Source organism: Tursiops truncatus, chromosome 15, assembly GCF_011762595.2.
Source record: "Tursiops truncatus isolate mTurTru1 chromosome 15, mTurTru1.mat.Y, whole genome shotgun sequence".
NCBI lineage: Eukaryota > Metazoa > Chordata > Mammalia > Artiodactyla > Delphinidae > Tursiops > Tursiops truncatus.
The window spans coordinates 62,252,211-62,277,739 of record NC_047048.1 but is presented as its reverse complement, the minus strand read 5'-3'; the positions used below and the strand labels follow the sequence as shown (position 1 = coordinate 62,277,739).

The window sequence follows — 25,529 nt, the reverse complement described above, 5'->3', positions numbered from 1 at the left end:
GAGTTGTGTCCATGCCAACTCTATCTGTTTACCACGTTAGGGTGAGGATCCTGCTGCGCATGGAGACCCGTTAGCCTAAACAAGGCATTCAGAATTCTCATAGACACTTAGCTTCTCCCTGTGGACATATACACCAGAAGCTCCTACATCTCATTTCTGTCCTTTGTATTTTTAACAGAACTCGAGGCAAATGCTGCCATAGTCTCTGGACAAAGGTAAGATGGTCACTTCTGCAGACTTAGCATGAATATGGCGTAAGCCTCTTTGAAAGGTATCATCTTTCTCAACCTTTAAACCTTTCCTCACCTTGTCCTTTTCCTTCACTCTTTGTACCAGTTTTTTTCCTGCTGAAGTAGGGAGCTGTCATGAGTACCAACCCCTCAGAGGTAACATTTCTTTTAACAAAACTTGGTGGCTAAGTTCCTGCCTTTTGTGGTGGTTTTGAAAATTGGATGACATAACATTTTCAGCACTCAGCATAGTGAGTAAATAATAAGCATTCAATATATAGGAGCTGTTGGGTCATATGGTAGTTCTATTTGTAGTTTTTTAAAGAACCTCCATACTGTTCTCCATAGTGGCTGTATCAATTTACATTCCCACCAGCAGTGCAAGAATGTTCCCTTTTCTCCACACCCTCTCCAGCATTTATTGTCTCTAGATTTTTTGATGATGGCCATTCTGACCATTGTGAGATGATACCTCATTGTAGTTTTGATTTGCATTTCTCTAATGATTAATGATGTTGAGCATTCTTTCATGTGTTTGTTGGCAATCTGTATATCTTCTTTGGAGAAATGTCTATTTAGGTCTTCTGCCCATTTTTGGATTGGGTTCTTTGTTTTTTTGTTATTGATCTGCATGAGCTGCTTGTAAATTTTGGAGATTAATCCTTTGTCAGTCCCACTACTGGGCATATACCCTGAGAAAACCATAATTCAAAAAGAGTCATGTACCAAAATGTTCATTGCAGCTCTATTTATAATAGCCAGGAGATGGAAGCAACCTAAGTGTCCATCATTGGATGAATGGATAAAGAAGATGTGGCACGTATATACAATGGAATATTACTCAGCCATAAAAAGAAATGAAATTGAGTTATTTGTAGTGAGGTGGATGGACCTAGAGTCTGACCCAGAGTGAAGTAAGTCAGAAAGAGAAAAACAAATAACCGTATGCTAACACATATATATGGAATCTAAGAAAAAAAAAAAACGGTCATGAAGAACCTAGGGGTAAGATGGGAATAAAGACACAGACCTACTAGAGAATGGACTTGAGGACATGGGGAGGGGGAAGGGTAAGCTGTGACAAAGTGAGAGAGTGGCATGGACCTATATACACTACTAAACGTAAGATAGATAGCTAGTGGGAAGCAGCCGCATAGCACAGGGAGATCAGCTCAGTGCTTTGTGACCACCTAGAGGGGTGGGATAGGGAGGGTGGGAGGGAGGGAGATGCAAGAGGGGAGAGATATGGGAACATGTCTATGCATAACTGATTCACTTTGTTATAAAGCAGAAACTAACACACCATTGTAAAGCAATTATACTCCAATAAAGATGTTAAAAAATTTATATATATATATATATATATAGGAGCTGTTGCCATCATTGTCATTAATAATAGTCCTTGCAACACCTTCTAAGTATAGCTGTTTGATCCTCAAGAGAAAGAATGGCAGATGGGGTCTGAGCGCAGAACCCATGCTTTTTCTTTTATACTGTGCTACCCCACATAACCTAACAAAATGAAATACAACTGTGGCTTCAACCTCATTAGCCCCATGGAGAGAAGTATTATCGTATTACAAAAGTCATTCCTTTTTTAATGTAGGACTGTACTAGATAACATTTTAAAGAATTTATCATACTTGTATATCAACTTGGGTTGTAAAACCGCTTCACAGTCATTTTCTCATTTAATTATCGTATCAACCCTGTAAGGTGGTTATAATAGCCAACATTTATTTGAATGCTGTTCTATGCCATATATTGGGCTAAAAGCTCCCTAGATGTATTATCTCATTTAATTTTCACAGTATCTATTAGGAAAGGAAATTCTGTCTTACAGATGAGGAACCTAAAGCTCAGAGAGGTTAACTAAATTGCCCAAAGCCACAGATTCAGTAAATGGTGAAGCTGAGATTCACACCCAGGCCTTCTGCCTCCAGAGCTCTCACACTTAATGTATTACAGCAGACAAGATGGGGATTTATAGATCAAGAATCTGAAACAGAGAGAAAGTTAAATATCGTGGCCAATAAATACATAGGTAAGACTTGATCCTTGTTCTTCTGACTCCAAATTCATTGCTATTCCTACTACCTGTCTAGTTTTATTTGGATTGGGCTTACATTTGAATTCATTTGCATATCTCAAAGTATACACCAACTATGTGGCTAGAGAAAGAAGAGATAATCAGACCAAAAATACCTTGTTGGTGTTTGTTCGCTAAGTTACCTGATCATTGACCATATAAACACCAGGACAGTATTGCTGAGGCTTTTGTTTTGCCAGGAGAAAGAGGAACCTCCATTAGGAATCTTCTTCCTCAGAGGCTTTGACCATTTTCTGGGCTCCTAGCCAGAAAGCCATCCTTACCACCTCTAAAAAGATGTGTAAATCCCCCTGACTTGCAGTTCTACCCCAGCTCCAGTCTCACCTCTCCTTGACATGCCTTGGCTCGTGTGGGACAGTTGTTAGATGTAAAGCTAGGGTAATGAACAGTGTGGCCAAATTCCCAGGCATAGTGCCACTAACAAAGGGTCCTCTGTCAGGAGTAAACGATGGAGGGGTAGGGATAGTTGACAATCAGGCCATGGTTAAGAAGCTTACAATGTATCGGAAGACACAAGACCCTAAAAACATGCTGTACAGCCTGATGGGTGCTCTAGAATGCCAGACACAGACTGTGAACCCAAAAGACAAAAGAGACAGCTCCACTTGGGGAGTAAGGTCATGGAAGACTTCCCAGAAGAGGCATCCCTGTGACCAGTTTTTTGTTTTGTTTTTGTTGCATTACTTTTGTTTCCATTCCATGTCTTACAAGTAAATTTAATTAACTCTTTTTTTTTTAATGATTTTAACGTGAGTTTTTTGAACCATGAAAGTAGTAAAAGTTTACTGAGGGTAACTTGAAATTCAGATCAGAGAATTACAAAGAAGAAAATTACCAGTTAGCCAATATTCCTACACCTCAGCAGTATTCACTGTGTATATTTTAGTTGTTCTTCTAGTCCTCTTCACAGAGTATATACAGATAGAAATAGTTAAAACACTCCAGTGTTTTATATATATATACTATAGTGTTTATAGATCTAACACTGTGTATTAGATATATAGTATTATATACACATATATATATCTCACACCCATTCATTCATATGTGGTTAAATATATACTCAATATGTATTATAATAAAAATGAGAGTATACTATTCATAATGTTGGTAGCTGTTTTTTTCCCCCACAATAATATATTATGAACAGTTTTTATCATTAAATAACCTTCTGCAGCATGATTTTTTCATGACTCCATTTGGATGTGCTGTGGTTTAGTTAACTAATGTACTATCACTGTTAAGCATTTAGCTCTTCTATCTTCATTAATATAAATAAAATGCTTTGGCATCCTTGTGTGTAATTAGCTCTGTAAAAAGATTTGTTTCCTTAGGCACCTAAAAATGGAATTGCTGAGCCAGAGGATTACACCAGGGTGTCTCAGCCTCAGCGTTATTGACTGTTTGGATGAGATAATTCTGTGTGGGGTGTGGGGCAGGGAGCCGTTTTATGCATTATAGGATGTTTAGTGTCATCCCTGGCCTCTACCCAAAAGGTGCCAGTAGCATATCCTCCCAGTCATGACAATCAAAAATGTCTCCAGACATTGCTGAATGTTCCTAGGAGGCTAAATTGCCCCCTACTGAGAATCATTGGGTTGCACAATTTATACTCCATTAGGAGTTTTTGTCCCTGTACCCTCAATAATACTGGATATTACCATTTTTTAATCTTCACATACTAAAAAAAGGGGATTGAGGTAGGAGCAATCAGTAGTATACCCAGCAGTGTATTGTGAGTATATTCTCGTGTATATTCTATAATGTGACTTGTAATATGCCATTATCTAACTCTACTAGGCTCATAGTAAATGCCAGTGTATGTTGTTAATTTCCTAGATTTTTAGGTACTATTAATTTTTGAAGGGAAATATTTTTAGGAAAATGGGTGAGGAAGTTTGATGATTTTTGTTCCAAGTTCTTAATGTGTTTTACCACAATCTCACCAGCATTATACTTAAATATTTTATTTTTACTAATGTAACAAGCTGGACTCACTTTTAAATTGTCAGTAATATTAGAGCATAATTGTCCTTATTGTCCCAGAGTGGAACATTGTCTCTCCAGAATGATTATGTAGTTCTTAATCTCCTGCCTTGTAAATGAAACTATTATCTTTATTTTTTGTGTGACTTGATTCCCTCACCTCCTTGGACTCTGTGCTTCTCTCTGTCAGCAGTGAGCCCAAAGAGATAACTGAGAAGTCCAAACCTCCAAGCCGAAGAAACTCCCGAACTGAAGAGCCAGCTGTGGCTTCTGAAAGTGTGGAAAATGGACATCGTAAGCGATCCTCTCGGCCTGCTTCAGCCTCCAGCTCTACTAAAGGTTAGCTGTGGGCTGCAGAGGCTATTTCTGAGTCAAATAGAAGAATAGGGTTCTTATCACAGCAGCAGAGGACTTTGCCCTTCGTCTTTGCTTCTATTCCTCAAATTTTCAAGTTACTTTGACGTCTACTTGCTTGTTTGGTCCTTCCTTTATTTGTTAGTTCATTTAACTATGTGTTTTCTCCCTGTGTGTGTGTGTGTGTGTGTGTGTGTGTGTGTACTTGTGTACAACAGCAGCAAGAACATAACAGGGCAGATTGATTCATGATCACCACTTCAGACAGGTCCTCAGTATGGCCCCACCATCTTTCTGTGTTTTTGTGGTCAACTCTTTTTCCTACTCTCTACTCTTTTTAAACCTCTGGCTCCTATTTTATGTCCTGTTTTTCAGCAGAGACTCTCACCTCTTCAAAGAGAAAACAGAACTCCCTCAACTCTCACTACCAGGACATAAATCTACCAGTGTCCTCTTTTGCTCATACTATAATAGAGCAACTGTCGCTCCTTAAGTCCAAGGCCAATTCCTTCACTTGTGCCTTTGATCCCATCTTCTCTGACCTTACAGAGAATCTTACACAACCAGTTTTCTCTTCTCTATTGACTGCTGTCTCTTTTTTGGATGAACTCTGCCCTTGGCTTCTCTGACCCAGAACTCTCAATAGTTTTCTGTCTACTTCTCTGGCTGTTCCTTCTCAGACTCTGTACACGTTACATTAGATATTGGTCTACTCAGACTTTAATCCTGAGTCACCTTTTCTCTTCAACTTCTATTTTTTCCCTAACTAATCTCATTCATGCCTCCCTTCTTTAGTTATAACCTTTCACAGATGACTCATAAACTTGTTTTCTAACACTATCTATGTAACACTATGTATTAGATATATAGTATATATAGAGAGATCTTAGACAACTCCACATACATCCTTAACAGGACTGCAAACTCAACATGTCTAAAAACAGACCTTTGATTTTTCACCCCTGATGTCAGGTCCTTTGCCGTTGTTCCCGTACTACCATCTATCTGTCCATTAGGCATGTCCTCCTTGACACCTCTCTCCTTCACCTTCACATCCATCACAAAAAGCTGCTGGTTTTATCTCAGATGATTCAAATTCATCCACTTTTCCCCATCTTCACTGCTACCTTGGCTTAAAACCCTTCAATGGTTTACCATTATAATTAGGATTAAAGTCTAAAAGCATCAACATAGACCACAAGGTCCTATCTGGTTTGGCCCCTGTCAACTTCTTCCAGCCTCATTTGACTTCCCTTAGCAACATCCTCTCACCACATGCCATCCTCTCATCACAAGCCTGGGTATATGTGACACGTACTGTAGGGAGTATTCGTCTATCTTCCCTTTCTTCTCCTCATTAACTTCCCACTCTTCCTACTTATCTTAGCTCAGTTGTCACTGCTATGAGGAATCATAGCACCATATTCTTCTTCATAACACCACAGTTGTAAATTTAGGTCTATTTATGTGGTAGGTAATTAATATACATACTCTGTTAGGGCAGGAGATGTCTGGTTTTGCTCACCACTGTATCCCTGGTGCCTACTGTGGTGCCTAATACAAGGGGAGTACAATCAGTATTTATTAAATTAATAACTATCTATCAACTATTTATTTAAGTACTTACTACATGCTAGGCTCTAGGTAAATAATAGTGAAAAAACAGACAAAAGTCTCTGTCTTCCTCACATCGATTGTATGCTAGCCAGAAAGACTTTAATATTATATGCATTTATGATAGCAAAGTTATATGGTACTACAGGGGCATATATTGGCTTGGCCAAAAAGTTTGTTCAGTTATGTCCGTAAAATGGCTCTAGTAGCATTTAGTTGTCTTTAACTTCATTCGAAACAATTCTGTTAGATTTTATTGTGACAGCTGTCATATCAGCATGCATTTAAAAAAAAACTTACCAAGGGCTTCCCTGGTGGTGCAGTGGTGGAGAGTCCACCTGCGGATGCAGGGGACATGGGTTCGTGCCCCGGTCTGGGAAGATCCCACATGCCACGGAGTGGCTGGGCCCATGAGCCATGGCTGCTGAACCTGCACATCCAGAGCCTGTGCTCCGCAATGGGAGAGGCCACAACAGTGAGAGGCCCGCATACCGCAAAAAAAAAAAAAAAAAAAAAAAACTTACCCAAATTGGTGAATTTTTGTGTAGCCATTTTAATATTGAAGATGGAAGAAAAAAAGCAACATTTTCGGCATATTATGCTTTATTATTTCAAGAAAGGTAAAAACGCAACTGAAACGCAAAAAAAAAGATTCATGCAGTGTATGGAGAAGGTACTGTGACTGATCAAACGTGTCAAAAGTGGTTTGCAAAGTTACATGCTGAAGATTTCTCGATGGACGATGCTCCACGGTCAGGTAGATCAGTTGAAGTTGATAGCGATCAAATTGAGATGTTAATTGAGAACAATCAACGTTATACCACGCAGGAGATAGCCAACATACTCAAAAATATCCAAATCACGTGTTGAAAATCATTTGCAGCAACTTGGTTATGTTCATCATTCTGATTTTTGTGTTCCACATTAAGTTGACCAAAAAAAACCCTTCTTGACCATATTTCCACATGCGATTCTCTACTGATATACTGATTTGTTTTTCAAAACAAATTGTGATGGACAATGAAAAGTGGATACTGTTCAATAATGTGGAATGGAAGAGACTGTGGGGCAAGCGAAATGAACCACCACTGACCACACCAGAGGCCGGTCTTCATCCAAAGAAGGTGATGTTGTGTACATGGTGGGGTTGGAAGGGAGTTCTCTATTAAGAGCTCCTTCTGGAAAACCAAACGATTAATTCCAGCAAGTACTGCTCCCAGTTAGACCAACTGAAAGCAGCACTTGATGAAAAGCATCCAGAATTAGTCAACAGAAAACGCATAGTCGGGCTTCCCTGGTGGCGCAGTGGTTGAGAGTCCGCCTGCCGATGCAAGGGACACGGGTTCGTGCCCCGGTCCAGGAAGATCCCACATGCCGCAGAGCGGCTGGGCCCATGAGCCATGGCCGCTGAGCCTGCGCGTCCGGAGCCTGTGCTCCACAACGGGAGAGACCACAACAGTGAGAGGCCCGCGTACCGCAAAAAAAAAAAAAAAAAATTAATGTAAAAAAATTTCAATTCCCTGGAATACTGTAAAAGGCACCTAGAACAACAGTTCTTTGCTCAAAAAGATAAAAAGTTTTGAGAAGATGCAATTATGAAGTTGCCTGAAAAATGGCAGAAGTTAGTGGAACAAAACAGTGAATACGTTGTTCAATAAAGTTCTTCGTGAAAATGAAAAATGTGTCTTTTATTTTTACTTAAAGACCGAAGGAACTTTTTGGCCAACCCAATAGCTGGGATGCTTTGTTCCCCTGTCAAGTCAGTGAAGGCTTTCTGGAGAAAATGATGTTTAAGCTGAGACCTGAAGAATGAGGAAGCATTATCCAGGCAAAAGGTATAGCATGTGCAAAGACCCAGGTCTGAGGGAGGGTATCATTCTCTCAGGAAATGAGCTGAGCTTGAGTAGCTTAGGCTAGGCAAGAGCTGGCATCCTGGCCAAGTGCCTGATATCAGCAGGGCTGCTACGAAACAGTCATGTACCATTAGGATACCAGCCTGAAGACCAGGGCAGGTTGTGGTGCACCAACACCAGACACTGACCTGAGAACTCAGCTGTTGTTGATAGGTCACATTTCTGGGTAGGAATTTCATAATGCCTCACAAGAGCTCCTGGGAGGAGGCCACAGGTCTGCAGATCATGCACAGGTTTACCTGTGCATGAGATGTAGAAGTCACCTTGCCTCAGCCTGCCAGAGAGGGGAGAGGATGGGAGGGGCCTTCTTTCCTCTCCAGACATACCATGTACACCACAGCCAGGGTCCTCTTTAGGTATCCCCACTTTGGATGTAGAAGTGGAACCAACAACTTTCTTCTCCCTCCCTGGGAACCATCTCCTAAGCAAAAACCTGTTTGGAAGGAAGCATAAAATGGAAGATTCCTGGAGTTCTATGAGAAAATCTGCTTCCCCTCAATTCTATGTATTCTTTTTCCTAAAGGATCAGGGTCTTCTAGGCTTTAGAATATGGTATGTAGTTATCTTTAAAGCAGGGGGAAAAGTGCTGACCTTTAGAGATGTCATACACCAGCTTTTGGGGAATCTGACTTGAGCCCAGAGCCTCAGGATACTAAAGGTGTCATTTACAGTGCACCAGAAAGAATTAATCTAGCAGCTGGGACAGTTAAGAGATGCCCAGATTAGAGCCACTCTGTAGATAACTGCCAGCCAAGAAAAGATGGAAAGCTGGAACCTGTTTTAGAAGGGGGGTGGGGTGTATAGGCCGTACACATAAACTGGACATTGTCCCAAGGCGATGGTAGTCATGTTGGAATGCCTGCCCCATCCATGCTTTGAGACTTAGCAACTGGCTTAGAAGAGGCCATAATGACTCTCAGGCTTTGTGATATTACATGGAGGGATTCTGGGTAAGTGTCTCCTAGAGGATGTCAGGGTTCTGGCCAGACCCCAGAAATCACAGTCATATCTAGATCTCCACATCAGCCTCGAGCCCTCAGTCTATCAGTCTTTAACTGTTCTAGGGTAAGTTACTTTTAAAATCAGAAATGAATGCTGTAGCTCTTGATTTTTAAGTGTTAGAGCTCTTGGATCCAAATTAAAGAATTAATATGCATATTATTTGGCCTTCTGTGTTGTATCCAAAAATGAACCAAAGTCATAAAATAATTTCCTGTGATTGTATTTGAACCCATACCCAGGGAGTGTCATAAAATATCAAGCTGGCTTCTAAAATGTATGTGTCTCAGGACTTCCCTGGTGGTGCAGTGGTTAAGAATCTGCCTGCCAATGCAGGGCACATGGGGTTTGATCCCTGGTCTGGGAAGATCCCACATACTATAGAGCAACTAAGCCTGTGCACCACAACTACTGAGCCTGCGCTCTAGAGCCTGCGAGCCACAACTACTGAAGCCCACGTGCCCTAGAGCCCATGCGCCGCAACTACTGAGCCCGCGTGTCGCAACTACTGAGCCCACGTGCCGCAACTACTGAAACCCGCGTGCCTAGAGCCCATGCTCCACAACAAGAGAAGCCACCGCAATGAGAAGCCCATGCACTGCAACAAAGAGTAGCCCCCGCTCACCACAACTAGAGAAAACCCGCTTGCAGCAATGAAGACCCAGTGCAGCCAATAAATAAATAAATAAATAGATAAATAAATGAAATGTATGTGTCTCGAACTTGTAGACATATATAGTGTTGGGTACCTGAAACATCTTCCTGCAGCATCAGTACTTAAAGTTTTGAAGGGAAAAGAGGGTTTTGCCTTTTCGTACTCATAAGATTTTGGTCATGTATGCACAAACAAAATCAGAAACAGTCTGCGTTTTTCATGAGAAAGCTGAGAAATATTATGAGCAGTTTAAAATGAGAAGTATTGGTACTTTTTGTATTGTTGAGAACCAGTAACATTAATCATTCTCCTGCTCTGAGAACGGAGTTTGTTTATATCATGCTAGCCAAGGCCTACTAGACTACCAGATTGGAGCAGGTGGGATGGATGATTTCTGGGCAAGTCCAGGGAGGCCCACTTGGTTGATAGGTCACTCTCTAATCTGTTGTTTTGTTTTTGGTTGGTTTGGTTCTCCCCACTGACCCCCACTGCCCTGCCACTTTTAATTACAGACACAAAAATTGGCTCCCACAAATCAGTGAACTTCTTTTTAAAATTGCACTTGATCAGATGTGTTGTTTATAAATAAGCAAATGAGTACTGCTTCCTGATATGATGAGTTCCCTGTTAACACAGAAATGATTTTTCTAGTTTCCCTTGATATTCTTTAGTCTTCTGTTTATAGTAGTTTGATGTTATATTTTCAACTGGGAGTAAGGATCAGTAGTTAAAAACATGAAGTTCAATGTACAAGTTTGAAACCTGGGAAAATATGCTAATAAGAGGGAGGTTCAGAGCACCCTGTAATCAGCAGCAGCTGTGGGTGTCCCTGGGGTGCCCTAAGATGCCTCTGACAGCAAAGTGGGGTGATAGCTCTGTCCTGTCCACAGCTAGAGACTTGAGAAGCAACAACCTAAAAAAAACAGAGTATACAGATATACTTAAAATGTAAGTGTTATTATTATAGAATAAGCATAATTAGATACATCTTATGGGAGAAATCCCTAAACAGTAACTACCTGAAACTGCACTCTTGTAGCATCATTTAGAAACCAGCCATACAGATTTTGAAAGGAAATTTCCAGAATGTTTTTACAATTAAATAGAAATCTTGGCTAGAAGGAGAACAGTAAAAAGCGTAATGAAGTGAGCAAGGTCAAGGTCAATTTATAAAAATCCTTAGAAGGTAAAGCTCCACGCTACACCACCACTACACCACCCTACACCACCACTGCCACCGCTCACTCTAGTATCTAAAAGGCTTTTTTTTTTTTTTTTCCCCCAGCTTCTAGCACAGATCACTTGTTTACTCATGGCCTCACTCTTTGATTCATCCTCAGAAGCAGAGGCAGCCTGCCAGATGATTGGGTGCTTTAGAGCAGTGACAGATGGGAACAAGCAAGGAAGGAATGGAGGGGGGAGCCTGAGGTGGTTTATTCCCCCACTCCTAACCACTTTTCCCAGCCATACATGTGTTTCTCAGACACACCACTTGATCGTTCATATCACAACCAAGGAGAAGCTCCCAAAGTTGACCTAATTAACAGACATTTTTCTAAGGATGAACACTCAGTCAAGACAAAACCCTGTATGTTTTTGCTGCAAATGACAAATTTGCTACAGTGGAAATGAAGCTTGAGAGTTGGACATAAAGGGCTGATTATGGGGAGTTGTGCGCTATGTGAGACTCTGTTTATTTACATGGAATTAAAATAACACCATTGTCAACATCCTGTCAGATTTACTGTCCTCTGATTAGCAAAAGACTAATGAGTAAATCAGAGAAACTGATTCTACCACCTGGCACAAGCATCATAATCTCCCAGTAAGAGGTATATATTGAAATTTCCACCTATAGAAGCCTAAAAACATTGTACAGGCCACCTCTTGGAAAGTCATCTAGGTTTCACTTCTTAGCTAACAGAGTGACAAAATTTTTGCTTTTTGCTCTACATTTTGAGTCTGGGTTCTCAAAATATGATACAATACAAAAGAGAGAAGAAAAATTACTTAGAATACTGAACCTAACATGCAGCATCAGAGAGTTCAGCCTGGTTTCTAGAAACGGATAAGTTGGATTCATCTTACACATTAATGTGTTAAATAGAAAACATTTTTTTGTCCTTGATAGGAAGTAATTCTAAAACTTTTTTTTCGTTTTAAATCCAAAATATCTATTATGGAGCAGCATGAAGAATGAGGGTGAATTTTTAAGATCAATATGAGATTTTAAAGAAATGTTTACAGTTGGAGAGCTTCAGGCTATTCATTGTACTTTGCTGTAGAAGCCTTCTGTGTTGAAAAAGTTTTTGAGAGAGTTTATATTTTGAGTTTGAGTTTAAGGCATGAATAATACAAGAGGAATTAAAAGAATTAAAACACACTCCTTCCCTTTTATGTCACTGTTACCCTGTCACTGATATAAACCACTCAGTTCCCACCCCTTCCATGAAGCCTTCAGGCTCACCTGGGCTCAGAGCAGGCTGTGACTTGCTCTGAATTGCTTCCATGCCTTCCATACATACACAGGTATATCCACAGCCTTGATAATACCTGGCTAGGCCATGGTAGACACTTGCTGACCAACGGTCATAGTCATGTTATTTAGAGACTTTGACTATGGCGTGGCAAAAAGAGTTCCTCACTGCAAAACAATGGCTTGGCTCCAGAGGCTGGGTTTTTTTTGTGGCACAATTCACTTACTTGCTTGTAACATCACTTATTGATTTCTCACCAAAAGCACTGTCAGTCTATCCATCATTTCATTGGGTGATGGAAACAGGTGATGGAGATTGTGGGGTTAATTGCCCAGCTAAAGCAGCTCTCCCCATCCTGGCACCTTTTTCATGTATGTTTGCTTCACCTTCCACTACCTGTATAACATTTCCCCAATCGCCAGGCCCTAGTTTACAGGGCCGAGAAGTCTGAGACCCTCTTCACACTGAGTTCCCCTTTTGAGGACCTTAGACTGATTCAGAGTCCAGTAGGGCTCCACTTAGGTCAGCCCTGGTTCCTGTGGACTGTCTAAAAGGCACTGCTATAAAGAAATGCCTCAGCTGAATATGTCCTTCCTTTCTCCCCACAGACATAACCAGTGCGGTGCAATCCAAGCGAAGAAAATCCAAGTAAACAAGCTGAATGACGACTTGATATTTGTAAATGTGTGTGAATTTTACAAAAAGCGATTTTGAGCTGTGACTTTTTAAAATCCATTTCTGTACAGTTAGTTATTTTAATAATGTGGTCCTTTTCCTGGTCCCTGCAACCTGTTTCATAAAGTGCAATGGGGAAAGCAGAGTTGTTGAACCCTTTTGGTGTTGCAAGATGAAGTTCAAGGTTTCTAAAATGTTGCCATGTATTGAGAGGAGCTAATGTGATTATGTTAATAGTTTTCACATTTCCTAAGCAGCCTAGAGTACAGGGTGAGCATTTTTAGATCTTCTAATGATGTATTGTGCTGTGGAAGTACTGTGTGTGAATAGCAGTAGTGGGGCAAAAGGAATCTTCTCATTTGGAAATGTTGTAAATAATTTTATTATATAGTGTTTTGGATGTATTTGTTGTAGAAATGGACCAGTGAATAAAGAGAATCTAAGGGTTTGTACAATGTGAAATACTGAATGTGTTAAATAAATGTCTTTGTCCTAGAACATAAACGTATGTTATTGGTAAGGGATTATTGGGTAAGCAAGCTCTTTCTTTGGACCATAAATGAATAGGAACAGCCTTCTTTGTGAATTAGAATCCCATCATGTCCTCATTACACTTGAGTTGCCCACCTGGCAAGTTGTGGAAAATGTACCTACTTATTCACTCAACTCATTCTCTTGGCTTTGAAGAAACTAGCTCTTTTCAGCACTATACCAGGCACTTTGATATTGATCAGATTTCTTTTGGTTGCAAAATGACAGAATCAACTTAGAGAGGATCAAAGGTCACCCAGGATTTTCTGGAGACAGGAAGCCATCAGCAAACCAGATGGCACTCTTCTCTACCTCATTCATCTGCTTCTCCATGCACATGATGGATTGCTCCAAAACTACTATGTTTACACCTCCTCCATTCAAGAGATAAGCCCAGACTGACCAGCAAGATTTTTTGTAACAGCATCAAGAATCTAGCCCAGTTTAGGTCAGGTTTCTAACTTCAGTCCATGTCCGTGGTTAAATGGAGCAGCTCCCAAATAAAAGTTGTCATTTTGCATTATGTACTTCAGAGATATCCACTATGTTCCACTCTTTGGCTGCCCTGTTTCTCATCTGCATCAGGCCTGGGGTGACTCATCAGTGTGCCTAGTTTTTCCCTTTCCTGGCTCTGTTCTTACCTTAAAAATTGTGGTCTCAAAAAAAAAAAAAAAAAAATTGTGGTCTCCAAACCAGCTCCTTCTGCCCCTACCCTACCCCCAACATTCAGGGGACTTTAGTGCTTGGGGTCCTGTCTTTATCTTGGTCTGGGCCCCAGCCTTCTGCCGTGTCTCCTACAGCTAGACATATACTCTATCCCTTCCCCTTCAGGGGCTCCATAACCCAGTGCCTGAGACCAAAAGGTTGAATTGATGATTCTCATGCTCTTATTTTCCTTTTTTTAAATGTGTCTTGCATTATAAGGATTCTCTAAAAGTAGTTATTTCTGAGTCACCCCCCATTGTCTGGCTCTGTTACCAGCAAGCTTATCTACCCTCTTCCTTCCCTGTATGACACACGCACAACCAGAACCAAAGCCAGCCTAACAACACCCTAAGCCAATACTGTGTTTGAGATTGCAAAGTGCTTCTCCTACTTTAGCTGTACTCAGGAAGAAAGCATAATGTGCTTTAAATAGATTTTTATTTGTTTTTCTTTATATTAACTTTTTCTCCCATAGAGGAATAACATTACAGTCTAACAATCAGAATCCTGTTACACACATACACAGGCATGCCACGTGAGCAGGCTGAGGCGGTTGTGTCCTTGAGTCTGTCAACATGTCATAACATGGTCAACCAGAGTCTCCTCTTTTCAGCCAGTCTCAACACAAAACACCCAAGAGGGACGCACTCATCTTACTGGTTCCATTTGGAACTAGGCAGCAGGGCAAGAGGGAAGATATAAGGGGCCATGTTATGTCTGCCTTCAGTCCCCTCACATAAAGCCACATGGATCTGAGGAGTCATCCAAGAGCTCTGGTGGGGTCCTCAACGCACCTAACATTATGGGTCAGAGCAAACTCAAGGTTCCAGGTGGGGGCCGGGGAGCAAGCATACTCCAAAACAGCAGCAAACCGCATTCATACACAGATGGGACCCTGATGGGGCCAGACTGCAAAGGCTGGAAATGACACCCAGTTTGAAGAGAGATGTATTGGAGAATCACTGGAAGTTGTCCTTTGATGTAATTGGGACTCACTCTAGAAATAGGGGTCCCTCTCACATACTCAGTTTTGGCAAAGCGCTGGTAGTCTTGATGTTAAGTAATGCAGTCTGGAACAAACTTCTACAGGGTCTCTGAAACATCAGTAAAGACAGACTCTCTAACCTCCTCCTGTCTAAGGTTGCATAGGACTTTGTGAATTCTGGTTCCCTCATGTATTCAAGTTCTGTGGTTTAAAAAAAAATCCTGAAGCATGCTCAAGGTGAAAGGCACATACACAGTCAATACAGTATGACGAGTTCTGCTGCTTCAGGAGTCAGACTAGCAGGAGACCAAACTAGTGTTGGCTCTTAGAAATCTATACACAATTAAAATATTGTCACACTCAAATGCTACAGAATCTATAGGAAAGTACAAAAACATGAGCCTTGCAACCAGCCAGGTGATGATGTTGGAGGGTTCTAGAACTACAGGAGCCTCCAGAAATACGGGTACGGTAGGGGCCTTTTGAAATTTGAGCCAAATGCCCTATAACTCACTTTTCCCCCACAGAAGGATCGTGAGCACTGCCCAGAACTGAGCCTAGGCTCCAGCTGGCAGCAAAGGAGTAGGCAAGAAGAGTTGGAGGGAGTTTCAGCTCTTGGAAGTGCTGAAGACCCTAAGCTGGCTGTGAAGTAACCAAGGAGTAGCTGGAAGAATAAAAGGGACTAGGTCGTAACTGAAGGAGAACCTTGGAGAGAGGAGCAAGGTTGTCAACTACTAGGGCCCTAGTGGATCAGCATGGGGAATTTGATCTGCTCTTACTGTAAATTTGGCTTATTCCCTTGGATAGGAGACCCCAACAGGGCTTTCTCTGTCCCTATCCAAGCATCCATGGGGCTACCCCCTCCCTTATCCATACACCCCACTGGAGACCTAGGGTTATAGGGCCAGGGAGGGCAGCTGCCTTTGCCCGCATGGGGTTGCAGAGTTTTCTGTAAGCCTCAGCTTGGCTGTGAGGCCTAGAAACCTAGAATTGAAGGGAAAGACCTGTGTTAGTGTGTAATAGGAAATCTTAAAGGTTTCAAGGAAGAAAGAGCACACACTAGAAAAGGACAGAAAGAGGAAAGGGGAAGCAACTCGGGGCATCCCAAGAGGCTGTTGCTGGTGTCTGAGCCCAAAAGTCAATCCCACCGTGAGAAGGGGAAAGCTGGCTGCCCCTGTTCCCTTTGTCTCACCCAGATATTCAGGTTCCCTCTTCCAGGTACTTACTGGAGGAGAAGGGAAGGGGAACCATAGGGTACCCATTTCCCCCCCGCAGCCTAGAAAGGAAGAGAGCCCTGGGAAAGAAAATGAAGAGAGGCTCCCCTAAAGGCCCTGAACCTGGACAGGGACTATTTGGGGATTGTGGCAGTGGGGCTCCTGGCCTCCTACTCAGGAGTGTTTATTAGCCATCCTGGCAGAGTATGAAATACAAGGCCAGAGGCAAGATGAAGGCTAGCTGCCATTCCTTGGTTGGCTTCACCCCACAGCTTGTCCTCCCCAGCATCATCATTCTGCATTCTTATCCTGGGGTGTGTCCTTCTCCTGCCTAGAATCCCTCTGGCCTGCATCTCTCCTAAGCTAGTTCTAGCACCTTGGGGCATGTGAACAGATGTCTAGGATGGCAGGGCCTTGCCCAGCCTTTACTGCTGGGTTGATGTGGGTAGGGCAGCAAGGTACTAACTAAGCCTTTCAGATACAGGGCCCGGCAGAGGGGTTGATTTCAGGAAGAGATTTGGGAGGTGGCATTGTAGAAAAGTGATGTGGGCTCCAGCTTGAGAGCAGGGCTTGGCCTCTCTGAGTAAGCACCATGCCAGCCCCCATTGTGCCCTGCTCCCTACAGCATCTTAACCTGTCTGTCCTGTCTACATTTTCAATAGGTTTCCTCTTTTCCTCGATTCCCTCCACCTTCTCCCTCTAACTCACATCTCACAGTCCTTTCCCACATACCTTACCTTTCCATACCTAGGCAACTCCAAGGAGCCCAGCCCCCAGAGGAGAGGGAAGGGGAAGACTAAAGGCAGAACCCTTTAGTCTCAGTGGGAGAATTACTGGGAATGAGTAATAAGGGAGCAGGAGTGAATGCAGTGCCAAACATTAGATAGACTGAGGCTTGTAAAGTGGGAGCTGAAGGTAGGGAATGAGCCAGAAATGAAACTGGAAGAAGACACTCTCAGAAATAGGAGTGGGCCAGAGTAGAGGACCGGAGGGCAGGGATGGAGAACGTCAGGGCAAAGATCAGGATGGGAACCGACGGAGTGTCGGCGGTGGGGGAGATGGAGCATTAGATGCCAGAAGGGGCCAGAAGGTGGGAGGGTGAAGGGAGAGGGGGAGGTTCAGAGGCAGATTAGAGGATCAGAGATAGGGAAATAGAAGGAGTAGGAGAGAGAGAGAGAGAGTGAGGCTATCACCCCCACCTCACACACTTAAGAAGGGAGGTTGTGGTGTCCAGCCCGAAGTGGGCTGCAGGCGCCCCTCAAGCAGCACACTGGCTGCGGCGGAGGGGCTGGATAAGGGTCGGGAGTCAGCGAGGGGTTTGCGGCACGGCCGGCGGAAGCTCAGTAGTTGAACTGGCGCTGGCACGGCTGGTAGACAAAGCTGCCCTGGTGCTTGGGCCGGCGCGGACGGCTCTCGCGGGCGCGGTTCTGCCGTTGCACCACCTTGGCGCTCAGAGCGTGGCGCTCGGCCCGCTGCCGGGCCCGCTGCAGGCGCCGCGCCTGGCCCGCCTTCTCCAGCAGTATGGCCCGCGCCGGCAGAGGGGCGGCGTGGTGCAGGGCCCGGGGTTCACGGCGAGCAGGCGCCAACTCCCTGAGGGGACAGAGCGAGGCAGTCAGGGCTAGACAAGTCGTGGGGGACGGAGGAGAGCGCTGGCACTTCCCACCCTGTCCCCGCACCCTCGCACGATTTGGTCTCTGCTCCTAGGGGGGCGCACAATGCCCTTCTTGTGGGTACCAACCATTCCTCCAAGCCAACCTGGAGATGCCTACCGTCTCAGCGATCCCAAGCCTCGAAGCTCTGTCTCTCTCAAGCCTCGCCCTAGCCACGAAGCCACGCCTCTCCCTATCTCAAAGCCCCGCCCCTTTACCTTCAGGCCTAGCTTCATTCCGGCCCATGGGCCCCGCCCTTTGCCTCGAAGACCCGCCTCTAAAGGCCCCGCCCCGGCACTGCCAGGGGGTCTCCTGGGCTCGCTCCTGCAGCGGGGACCCTAACCTCCAAGACAAGCTTCTCTAGGCCTCCAGGCTCCGCCCCCGGCCGGCTCACCCGTCGCTAAGGTCTCCGTCTGGCAGGGCGGCGTCAGGGTGCGGGGAAGGAGGTCCCGGCTCCAGCACTATGGTGCTGCCGGTCACGTAAACGGACATGCTGGGGTGCTCGATGAGGAGGTCCTCCAGGGGGCTGCTCTGGAGGCGGGCAGGCCCGAGCCCAGGCCCTTCTGCAGTAAAACAGGCCGGAGGGGTAACAAACCAGCTCTCATCCATCAAGGAGGGTGCGGGCGGAGGGCGGCCCGCAGGGGCCGGGGCGGCCCCGGGGCTGGGTGGAGCTGTGAAGCTGTCTACGTGGCGCGGGAGGGGGAGCCATGCGGAGGAGGGGGCGCAGCAGGGAGGGACACACACACACACACACCGGACACAATGGGGCAGGGAGAGAAAGGGCATCGTTAGTCCGACACGCAGCCCCGCCCACCATACCCAATGGGCATCCACAGTCTCGACCTGCTGCCCTAGGGCGCGTGAGGTGTGGACTCCAACACTGTACCGCCAGGAGATGGCCCCAGCTTGCATGAGATGGGGCCCTGTTACCCTCCACCTCCAATATTACTGCCTCAGCCCCAATTTACCCAGTAGGCCCGGGGGAACTCCCCAACCCCTTAGCAGCTCCCTGCTCAACTGCTTGGCCACTTGCCCTAATGACGACTTCACAGGCCCAGGAGTCAGTCCTGGCCCCAGACTCGGGCCTCACCCGCCAGGTCAATAATGAGCCAGCCATCCACTTCATCCTCCTCGGAGACGAAGGCTCGAGGGCAGTCGGGGTCCTCGGGGGGCGCCGGGGAGCTGAAGAAGAGGCTGGTGAGGCGCTGGAGCATGATGGGGGAGTGAAGAGGCCTCAGGGGGCTGCCCTATGGCAGTGCAGAAACCTGGGAGGTAGAGAGGAGTCAGAGGCACCACAGACTGGTCTCCCCATTGTGGCTGGGGATACCTCCCCCAGCCCCCGGAAGGGTACAACAAGGATGCGTGGGAAAGCTTTCTCGTGTGTGTCTGTGTGTGTGTGTGTCTGTGTGTGTGTGTGTCTGTGTGTGTGTATTTGTGTGTGTTTGTGTTCCCTTTCTGGTAAGTCAGCCTGCCTTCAAGCTTTTGTTTTCTGTATGACCTTAGAAGTTATTTAACTTACCTGTGCTTTAGTTTTCTCATCTGTCAAATGGCAAGGATAATACTATCCTCCTCTCAGCCCTTAAAGGAATTAAATGAGCTAATAATAGTATCCTCTCTGGGCTCTCATAAGAATTAAATGAGCTAAATACAAAGTGCTCAGAACAGCACCTGGGCACAGAGTAAGCATTCAATAAACTAAGCAACTAGTTTATTATTAATAATTATTAATATTGTTGCATGCTCTAGGAGTGATATATATGACCAGACTCTGTCGGGGAATGTTCCCCAGAGGATTGGACATCCAGCCTGGACCTTGAAGGGTAAAAATAGTTCTCCAAGCAAGGAAGAAATCGCCCAGTATTGTGATTATTTATCATCACCATCATCATCGTCATCGTCATCATCATATAGCTAACATTCATGTGCCAAGTACTATACTAAGCACTTTACCTATATTACCTCATGTAATCCCCATGATTACTCTAGGAAGTGGGTATAATTATTATCCCTTTTTTGTGTGTGTGTGGTACGCGGGCCTCTCACTGTTGTGGCCTCTCCCATTGCGGAGCACAGGCTCTGGACGCGCGCAGGCTCAGCGGCCATGGCTCACGGGCCCAGCCGCTCTGCGGCATGTGGGATCTTCCCAGACCAGGGCACAAACCCATGTCCCCTGCATCAGCAGGCGGACTCTCAACCACTGCGCCACCAGGGAAGCCCCTATCCCTTTTTTATAGGTGAAGAAACTGAGGCTCAGAGATGTAAGATAATTGGCCCAAAATCTCAAAGCTAGTAAGACACAGAGGATTTTAACCCGTGCAGATTCCAGATCACTATACTCCATTGCCTTTGCTGGGTATCTGTCTGGATTAGGCATTTTTAACTTAGTGGCCTGGGGCCATGGTCCATGTGTATTTTTCTGAAAAGAAGGACCTTGGTTTTCATCATGATTTCCTAAACAGCGGTCCTTGACCCCAGAGATTAAGAACCACTACTTGAGTCTGTGTGGCTTGAAAAGTGCTCCCTAGCAGAAATCCCACAGAACAGCTACCATCCTCACCCTGTGATCGCATAGGCCTCAATTGTGTCTGTCAGATGAAGATCCTATTCCCACAGGCCCTCCCCCCTCTTACTCCCTATTCCCAAGCTCCTGCTCAAGGGCAGCATCCCTGGCTAGGAGGAAGAAGATCAGGTTGCCTGGCCCCAGGGAGACAGCAGGTCAGTGGGAGGTGATGATGGAGGGAGGGAGCTATCAGACCCCAGGAGCCCTTAAGTATGAGGACTGAGGGTTTGACCAGGACTCAAGCCCTCAATCAGTCCTTCCCCCAGTGAAGATGAGGAAGGAGACCCCCTGCTCCAGGAATGTAAACACCAAGCCTACCTCAGGACTAGACCTGGGCTAGGGGCTGCTGGCCAGGCCCCCTGGATGTCCCTGGAGCTTGACTCTCCACATGTCCCCGAAGATAGCCAACAGTTAGTTTTGCTACTCAGCCACTTGTCACCTTCCTCTAAGGATGTTTCCACACTTTCTATAAAACTCCCTGGGGGCATGTCCACACTTCCATTCCCTGGAGGCATTCTACTCTTATTGCTAACCCACCTGGGGTATTTCTTATGGTTGTTGCTACCTCTCCCGATCCCTGGGTATATTTTCACACTTGCCACAGAATCACCTAAACTCTATGCCCTGAGAGTACTTATACATTTTGCAGATCCACGGTGGGCTCCAGAGGAAAGTGCTGCCTGGGTATTGGCCTCCCTGGTGGTAGATCTTCCGGGATTATGAAAGGTTGGGCCACTCTCAACTAGTGCCTGCCCAGCACAAGCCACATATCCCAGCCCATCTGTAGCCACAGGGAGTTAGTGACTCAGTTACCAAAAATCCAGAGAGTTTGGCCCCTCCTGAAGGAAGGGAAGACTGGGGCCTTGTTGAGGCACACCCTCTTTCCAAGGACCTACTGCTTCACTGAGAAAATGAAAAGGAAGTTAATAGGTGTTTCAGGAGACATGATATTCACCCAGCCCATTTTGCAGGCTGAGGATCAGAGGACATAAATCTACCCAAAGACACATGGCTAGATGGTGGCAGAGCAGGCCTAGCCCCAGGTCACTGAGCATTCAGTCCAGAGTGAACACAGTCAGGAAGCCCTCAGTAAACAACCCCCCAAAATATAATGATGCAGGGGACACGGGGAAGTCAGACAGGAGTCAGACTTTGATCAGGTCACTGCCTCTCTCAGCTATAAAAGGGTCTGAGGTTCCTGGCACCAAGATTCATCCTGCATTTTCCAGAGCACCCACTGTGTACCAGAGTCTACTCTGGGCCTCCTCAAATTACAAACAGATTGAGGTAAGGGAGGCTTAGGGTGGGGGAAGCTCCCTGCCTGAGGTCACAGAGAAAGTCAGTGACAGAGCCAGAACTGACAACCTCACCAGCCAGCCAGTGGCTGCCTCCTCTCATGACCACTAAGGGAGGCTCCCAGGATTTTTCTTTCCCAGCCCTGACAGTTCCTGGTTCTTACATTCCCAGCTCTGCTCCAGGGAGAACCGTTCCCATTAATAACTATAGCAGCTGTGCCCAGAATAACACTGGGGCCCCCAAGCCACCTCTACCCCATCCAGGCCATCCTTGAGCAAAGTCTAGGCTGGGATGGGACTGCTGGTCCAGCCCGTAGGCCCATCTATTTGGAAAGTCAGAGGCTCTCCTTCTCCCACTCCTTCTCTGGTCCCTCTCTGTGAGCAGAGAGGAGCAGCACAAGCCTTGTAGTCCCTAGCACTAGGCCAGGTCAGTCCTCTCTAGCTGACAACTCTGGGGCTGGGAGGTGAAGAAGAGCCAAACAGAGGGAACTCTCACCTCCACTCCATCCCAACATCGGAGACACCCTGAGGCAGGCATTGCCTCACAATTTCTGTGGTCAGAACAGCTAGGAGGCAGTGATTTTATTGGGCTTGGCAACTCCAAAGAACAGAGTGAGTGTCAGGGCCTCAAAAGGGGACCCAATCTCCAGAGACCTCCTGGGAAAAGATCCAGGAGTGAGGAAACCTAGGAGCTCTATCAAATTTAAATGGTGCTTAGCCCAAGGTAGAGTCTTCAGTGGAAGGAGGATGTGTAACTTGTTACTTGTAATGAGCTCCTACTAGCTATGTGCCCATGGCTAATGCATCTGCTACTCACTAGGTAGGCATGACTCTAACTGGTTGCATGACTTCGAGTAAGCTATTTCCCCTCTCAGCGCCTCAGTTTCCCTTCCATGAAATGGGGTCTAAGAACCCTCGTTTGGGGGCTGGGAATGACGTCAGCTAAGGCGCTTCTCACATGTCAGGGATTCGGAGAAAGTTATGATGTTAGTCCCAGGGGTGCAGAACCTGGAGCCAGAGGGAGGGGGTTGTATCACCATCTGGCGCTGCCCCAGTGACCTGGAGCCGAAGCTTCAGGGGCCCCTGAACTCCTGACAACCCCCTCCCCCCAACCTAGACCCAGTAGCGCCTTCGGAACCTCTCTCAAGTCGCAAGAAGAAAGTAGGGGATCAGAGGCTTGACCCCAGCTCCTGGATTAGCCCAGGAAACTGGAGGACCCTCTGGTCCCGCTGCCTTTCAGCGTCACTCACCCATAGGCGCAGCCCCGACCCAGCGCCCAACGGGTCACCGGAGGACAAGCGACCTGAGCCGAGAGGCGGGGAGAGGGGCGGTGCCGGCCTTGGTGACGTCTCAATGTCATATGCAAATCGAGAGACGTCATGGTCTACCGGGCTTGCGGCAGCCAATCCGGAGACGGGAATGCAGCCCCGGAGGCCGCCGGCGGAGACAGACAAAGACCCGGGAGCTGGGGGCGCGGGGTGTGTCCCCAGACTCCGGGAGCCCCCTGGCCAACGCGGGTCGGAACTCACCTGGGGACTGGGGCGGTGCGGCAGGCGGAGGTGGCGCTGAGGTAGTTGTGAGGCGGGGCGTCCCGGGGTCGGCGGCTGATCACAGGCGCGGCCGCATCGCGGGGGCTGGGCGGGAAGGCGGCTGGGGTACGTGTCGGACGCTCAGGGCTGCTGCGCTCGCCCGCGGGGCTTTGAGTCTGTGCAGCCGCCGCTGCTGTGCTCACGGCACAAATTGGAACGTTCAAACAGCTGATTGTGATGTCACAAAGGGGCCCGCCCGCCTCGCGTCACCGACCGGCGGAGCAGCGGCCAATCCCGTGTTGCGGATCCCCCCTCCCCGCCTCCTCCACGGTTCGCTGGCTAGTGGCTCCCTCCCCGGGATCCCGACTCCGATCCTAGGGGCGGCGGCCCGGAGAAGCGACTGCAGGAAGCTTGGACCCCCTACCGCTGGACGACCCACGGACCTCTCAAAGAGGAGGGTTCGCACTCCTTTCTACGAGATCCCCATCTTCCTGCGCTCCCTCCGCCTATCTCAGCGCCCTCACCTCTCGCACTGCCCCTCTTGTCCTTTCACCTGCATCCTATATCCACGTCCCTCAATCTTTTACCCTTTTCTCAACTCCACACCAAGTTCGTGCACCTCCCTCCTCTTCACCACCCTTCTCCCTGCTCTCCCTTTTCTGTCTCACCTTCTCAGCGTTTGCGTTCGCTGCTTTCCCACCCCATTTTTCCTCAGCTGGGCAGGCTTGAGAGGTGGGGGACATCCCTTTTCTCTGGTTCCAGGGGATCACCCGGCAGTATAGAAGAGTTGGTTAGGCTGACAGGAAATTTTGCGGAGTAGGACTTGGAGAGGAATTGCTCTGGGCTGAATAACCATTGAGTGCTCAGCACTGGAACGTTTACACACCTTATTAACACATTCTGCTGCAGGGGCTGGACAGAAAAGTGACAGGGCAGGGACTGGTTATTAGCCCGGATTTACACACACGGAAACAGACAAATCTCACTAACTGTTAGTATGTAGATTCATATTCAATAATACACTCAACAGAAACTATTGCCGCTGCCAGACCAGTAGCTGACATTTATTGAGCACTTACTGAGTGCCAGGCACTGTGCTATACTGCTTTATATGTGTTTTGATCTTCACAACAGTCCCCAAAGGTGGGTGTTATCCTCCTTTTCCAGTTGAGGAAACAGCCTCAGAGAGCCTAAGTGACTTCCCAAGGTCACACAGCTATGGTAAATGGCAGAGCCAGGATTTGAACCCATAGTTCCTGGCTCCAACTCTCTCCACTCTCTACATGCACCAGATTATCAAAACCCCAGAGTGCTTCAGCCTCCCCCAGGAGACCTGGGCACAGCCCTGATTTCCCCCCAAACTTGCTGTGTGACCTCAAGCAAGTCATGTTACCTCTCTGGGCCTCAATTTCCTTATCTGTCAAATCTAACATACCCAGTTACCTTTTTTTTTTTTTTGGCTGCTGCGCTCTGGCTTTATATGCAGCGAGCAAGGGCTACTCTTTGTTGCGGTGTGAGGGCTTCTCATTGTGGTGGTTTCTCTTGTTGCAGAGCATGGGCTCTAGGCGCATGGGCTTCAGTAGCTGTGGCATACGGGCTCAGTAGTTGTGGCGCACGGGCTTAGTTGCTCCGTGGCATGTGGGATATTCCCGGACCAGGGATCGAACTTGTGTCCCCTGCATTGGCAGGCGGATTCTTAACCACTGAGCCACCGGGGAAGTCCCAAGTTTCCTTTTAGATATTCTTTCAAACTCTCCATCCTCTGGTTTATTCCAATCCCATATTCTAGGCCCCCAGCGTTCCCAGTGGCCTGGGAAATGCCTGAAAGACTACAAATACACATCCTCAGAGTCTCCAGAGGTTCTGGGTCCTTTCTTAGTAGAGCAGGGATGGTGGGGATGGGTCTGTGAGCTGTCCATCTGGTCCATCAGGAGGCAGGGGGTGAGCTAGGCCAGAGCTTCTGCTCTGGTGATAAAATCCCAGCCTAATAACAAACCCTAGAAGGACTCCTCTGTCCTAGCAACTAGGAGAAGGATCCTGGAAATAAT

General features: G+C 46.4%; 2 protein-coding genes across 19 annotated transcripts in view; one reads left to right on the top strand and one right to left on the bottom strand.

Annotated features, from left to right (window-relative positions):
- NCOA6 (nuclear receptor coactivator 6) overlaps positions 1-13,517 on the top strand; it is a 97,493-nt gene extending 83,976 nt beyond the window's left edge. For 12 of the 14 annotated variants that reach the window (XM_019950690.3, XM_019950689.3, XM_019950687.3 and 9 more), the window contains 3 exons: positions 179-215; positions 4,517-4,665; positions 12,947-13,517. In XM_019950690.3, coding sequence (XP_019806249.2) covers positions 179-215; positions 4,517-4,665; positions 12,947-12,990 — 230 coding nt within the window. In that variant the 3' untranslated portion in view covers positions 12,991-13,517. The remainder of the gene's footprint in view (positions 1-178; positions 216-4,516; positions 4,666-12,946) is intronic. The other 2 variants (XM_073792900.1, XM_019950686.3) reach the window with 1 other exon arrangement.
- Positions 13,518-14,670: 1,153 nt separating this feature from the next.
- TP53INP2 (tumor protein p53 inducible nuclear protein 2) lies at positions 14,671-23,621 on the bottom strand. Of its 5 annotated transcripts, none has more exons than XM_004320616.4 (4): positions 23,482-23,621; positions 19,188-19,362; positions 18,492-18,780; positions 14,671-18,038 (listed from the first exon to the last, which is right to left on the bottom strand). In XM_004320616.4, the coding sequence occupies exons 2-4, from the start codon at positions 19,309-19,311 to the stop codon at positions 17,789-17,791; spliced, it is 663 nt and encodes a 220-aa protein (XP_004320664.1). In that variant the 5' UTR covers positions 19,312-19,362; positions 23,482-23,621; the 3' UTR covers positions 14,671-17,788. The 5 variants fall into 5 exon arrangements, with proteins under 5 accessions (XP_004320664.1, XP_019806262.1, XP_073649002.1 ...); XM_019950703.3 differs by having other exon boundaries at positions 18,492-18,660; XM_073792901.1 differs by lacking the exon at positions 23,482-23,621 and adding an exon at positions 23,203-23,448.
- Positions 23,622-25,529: the final 1,908 nt, after the last annotated feature.

Excerpts from the sequence above, each read along its gene's own strand:
- TP53INP2 (XM_019950700.2), bottom strand. The coding sequence starts at position 19,009 with ATGCAAGCTGGGGCCATCTCCTGGCGGTACAGTGTTGGAGTCCACACC. Across the intron at positions 18,039-18,491 it reads GACGGAGACCTTAGCGACGG|GGAGTTGGCGCCTGCTCGCC; the intron begins GTGAGCCGGCCG and ends CTGTCCCCTCAG.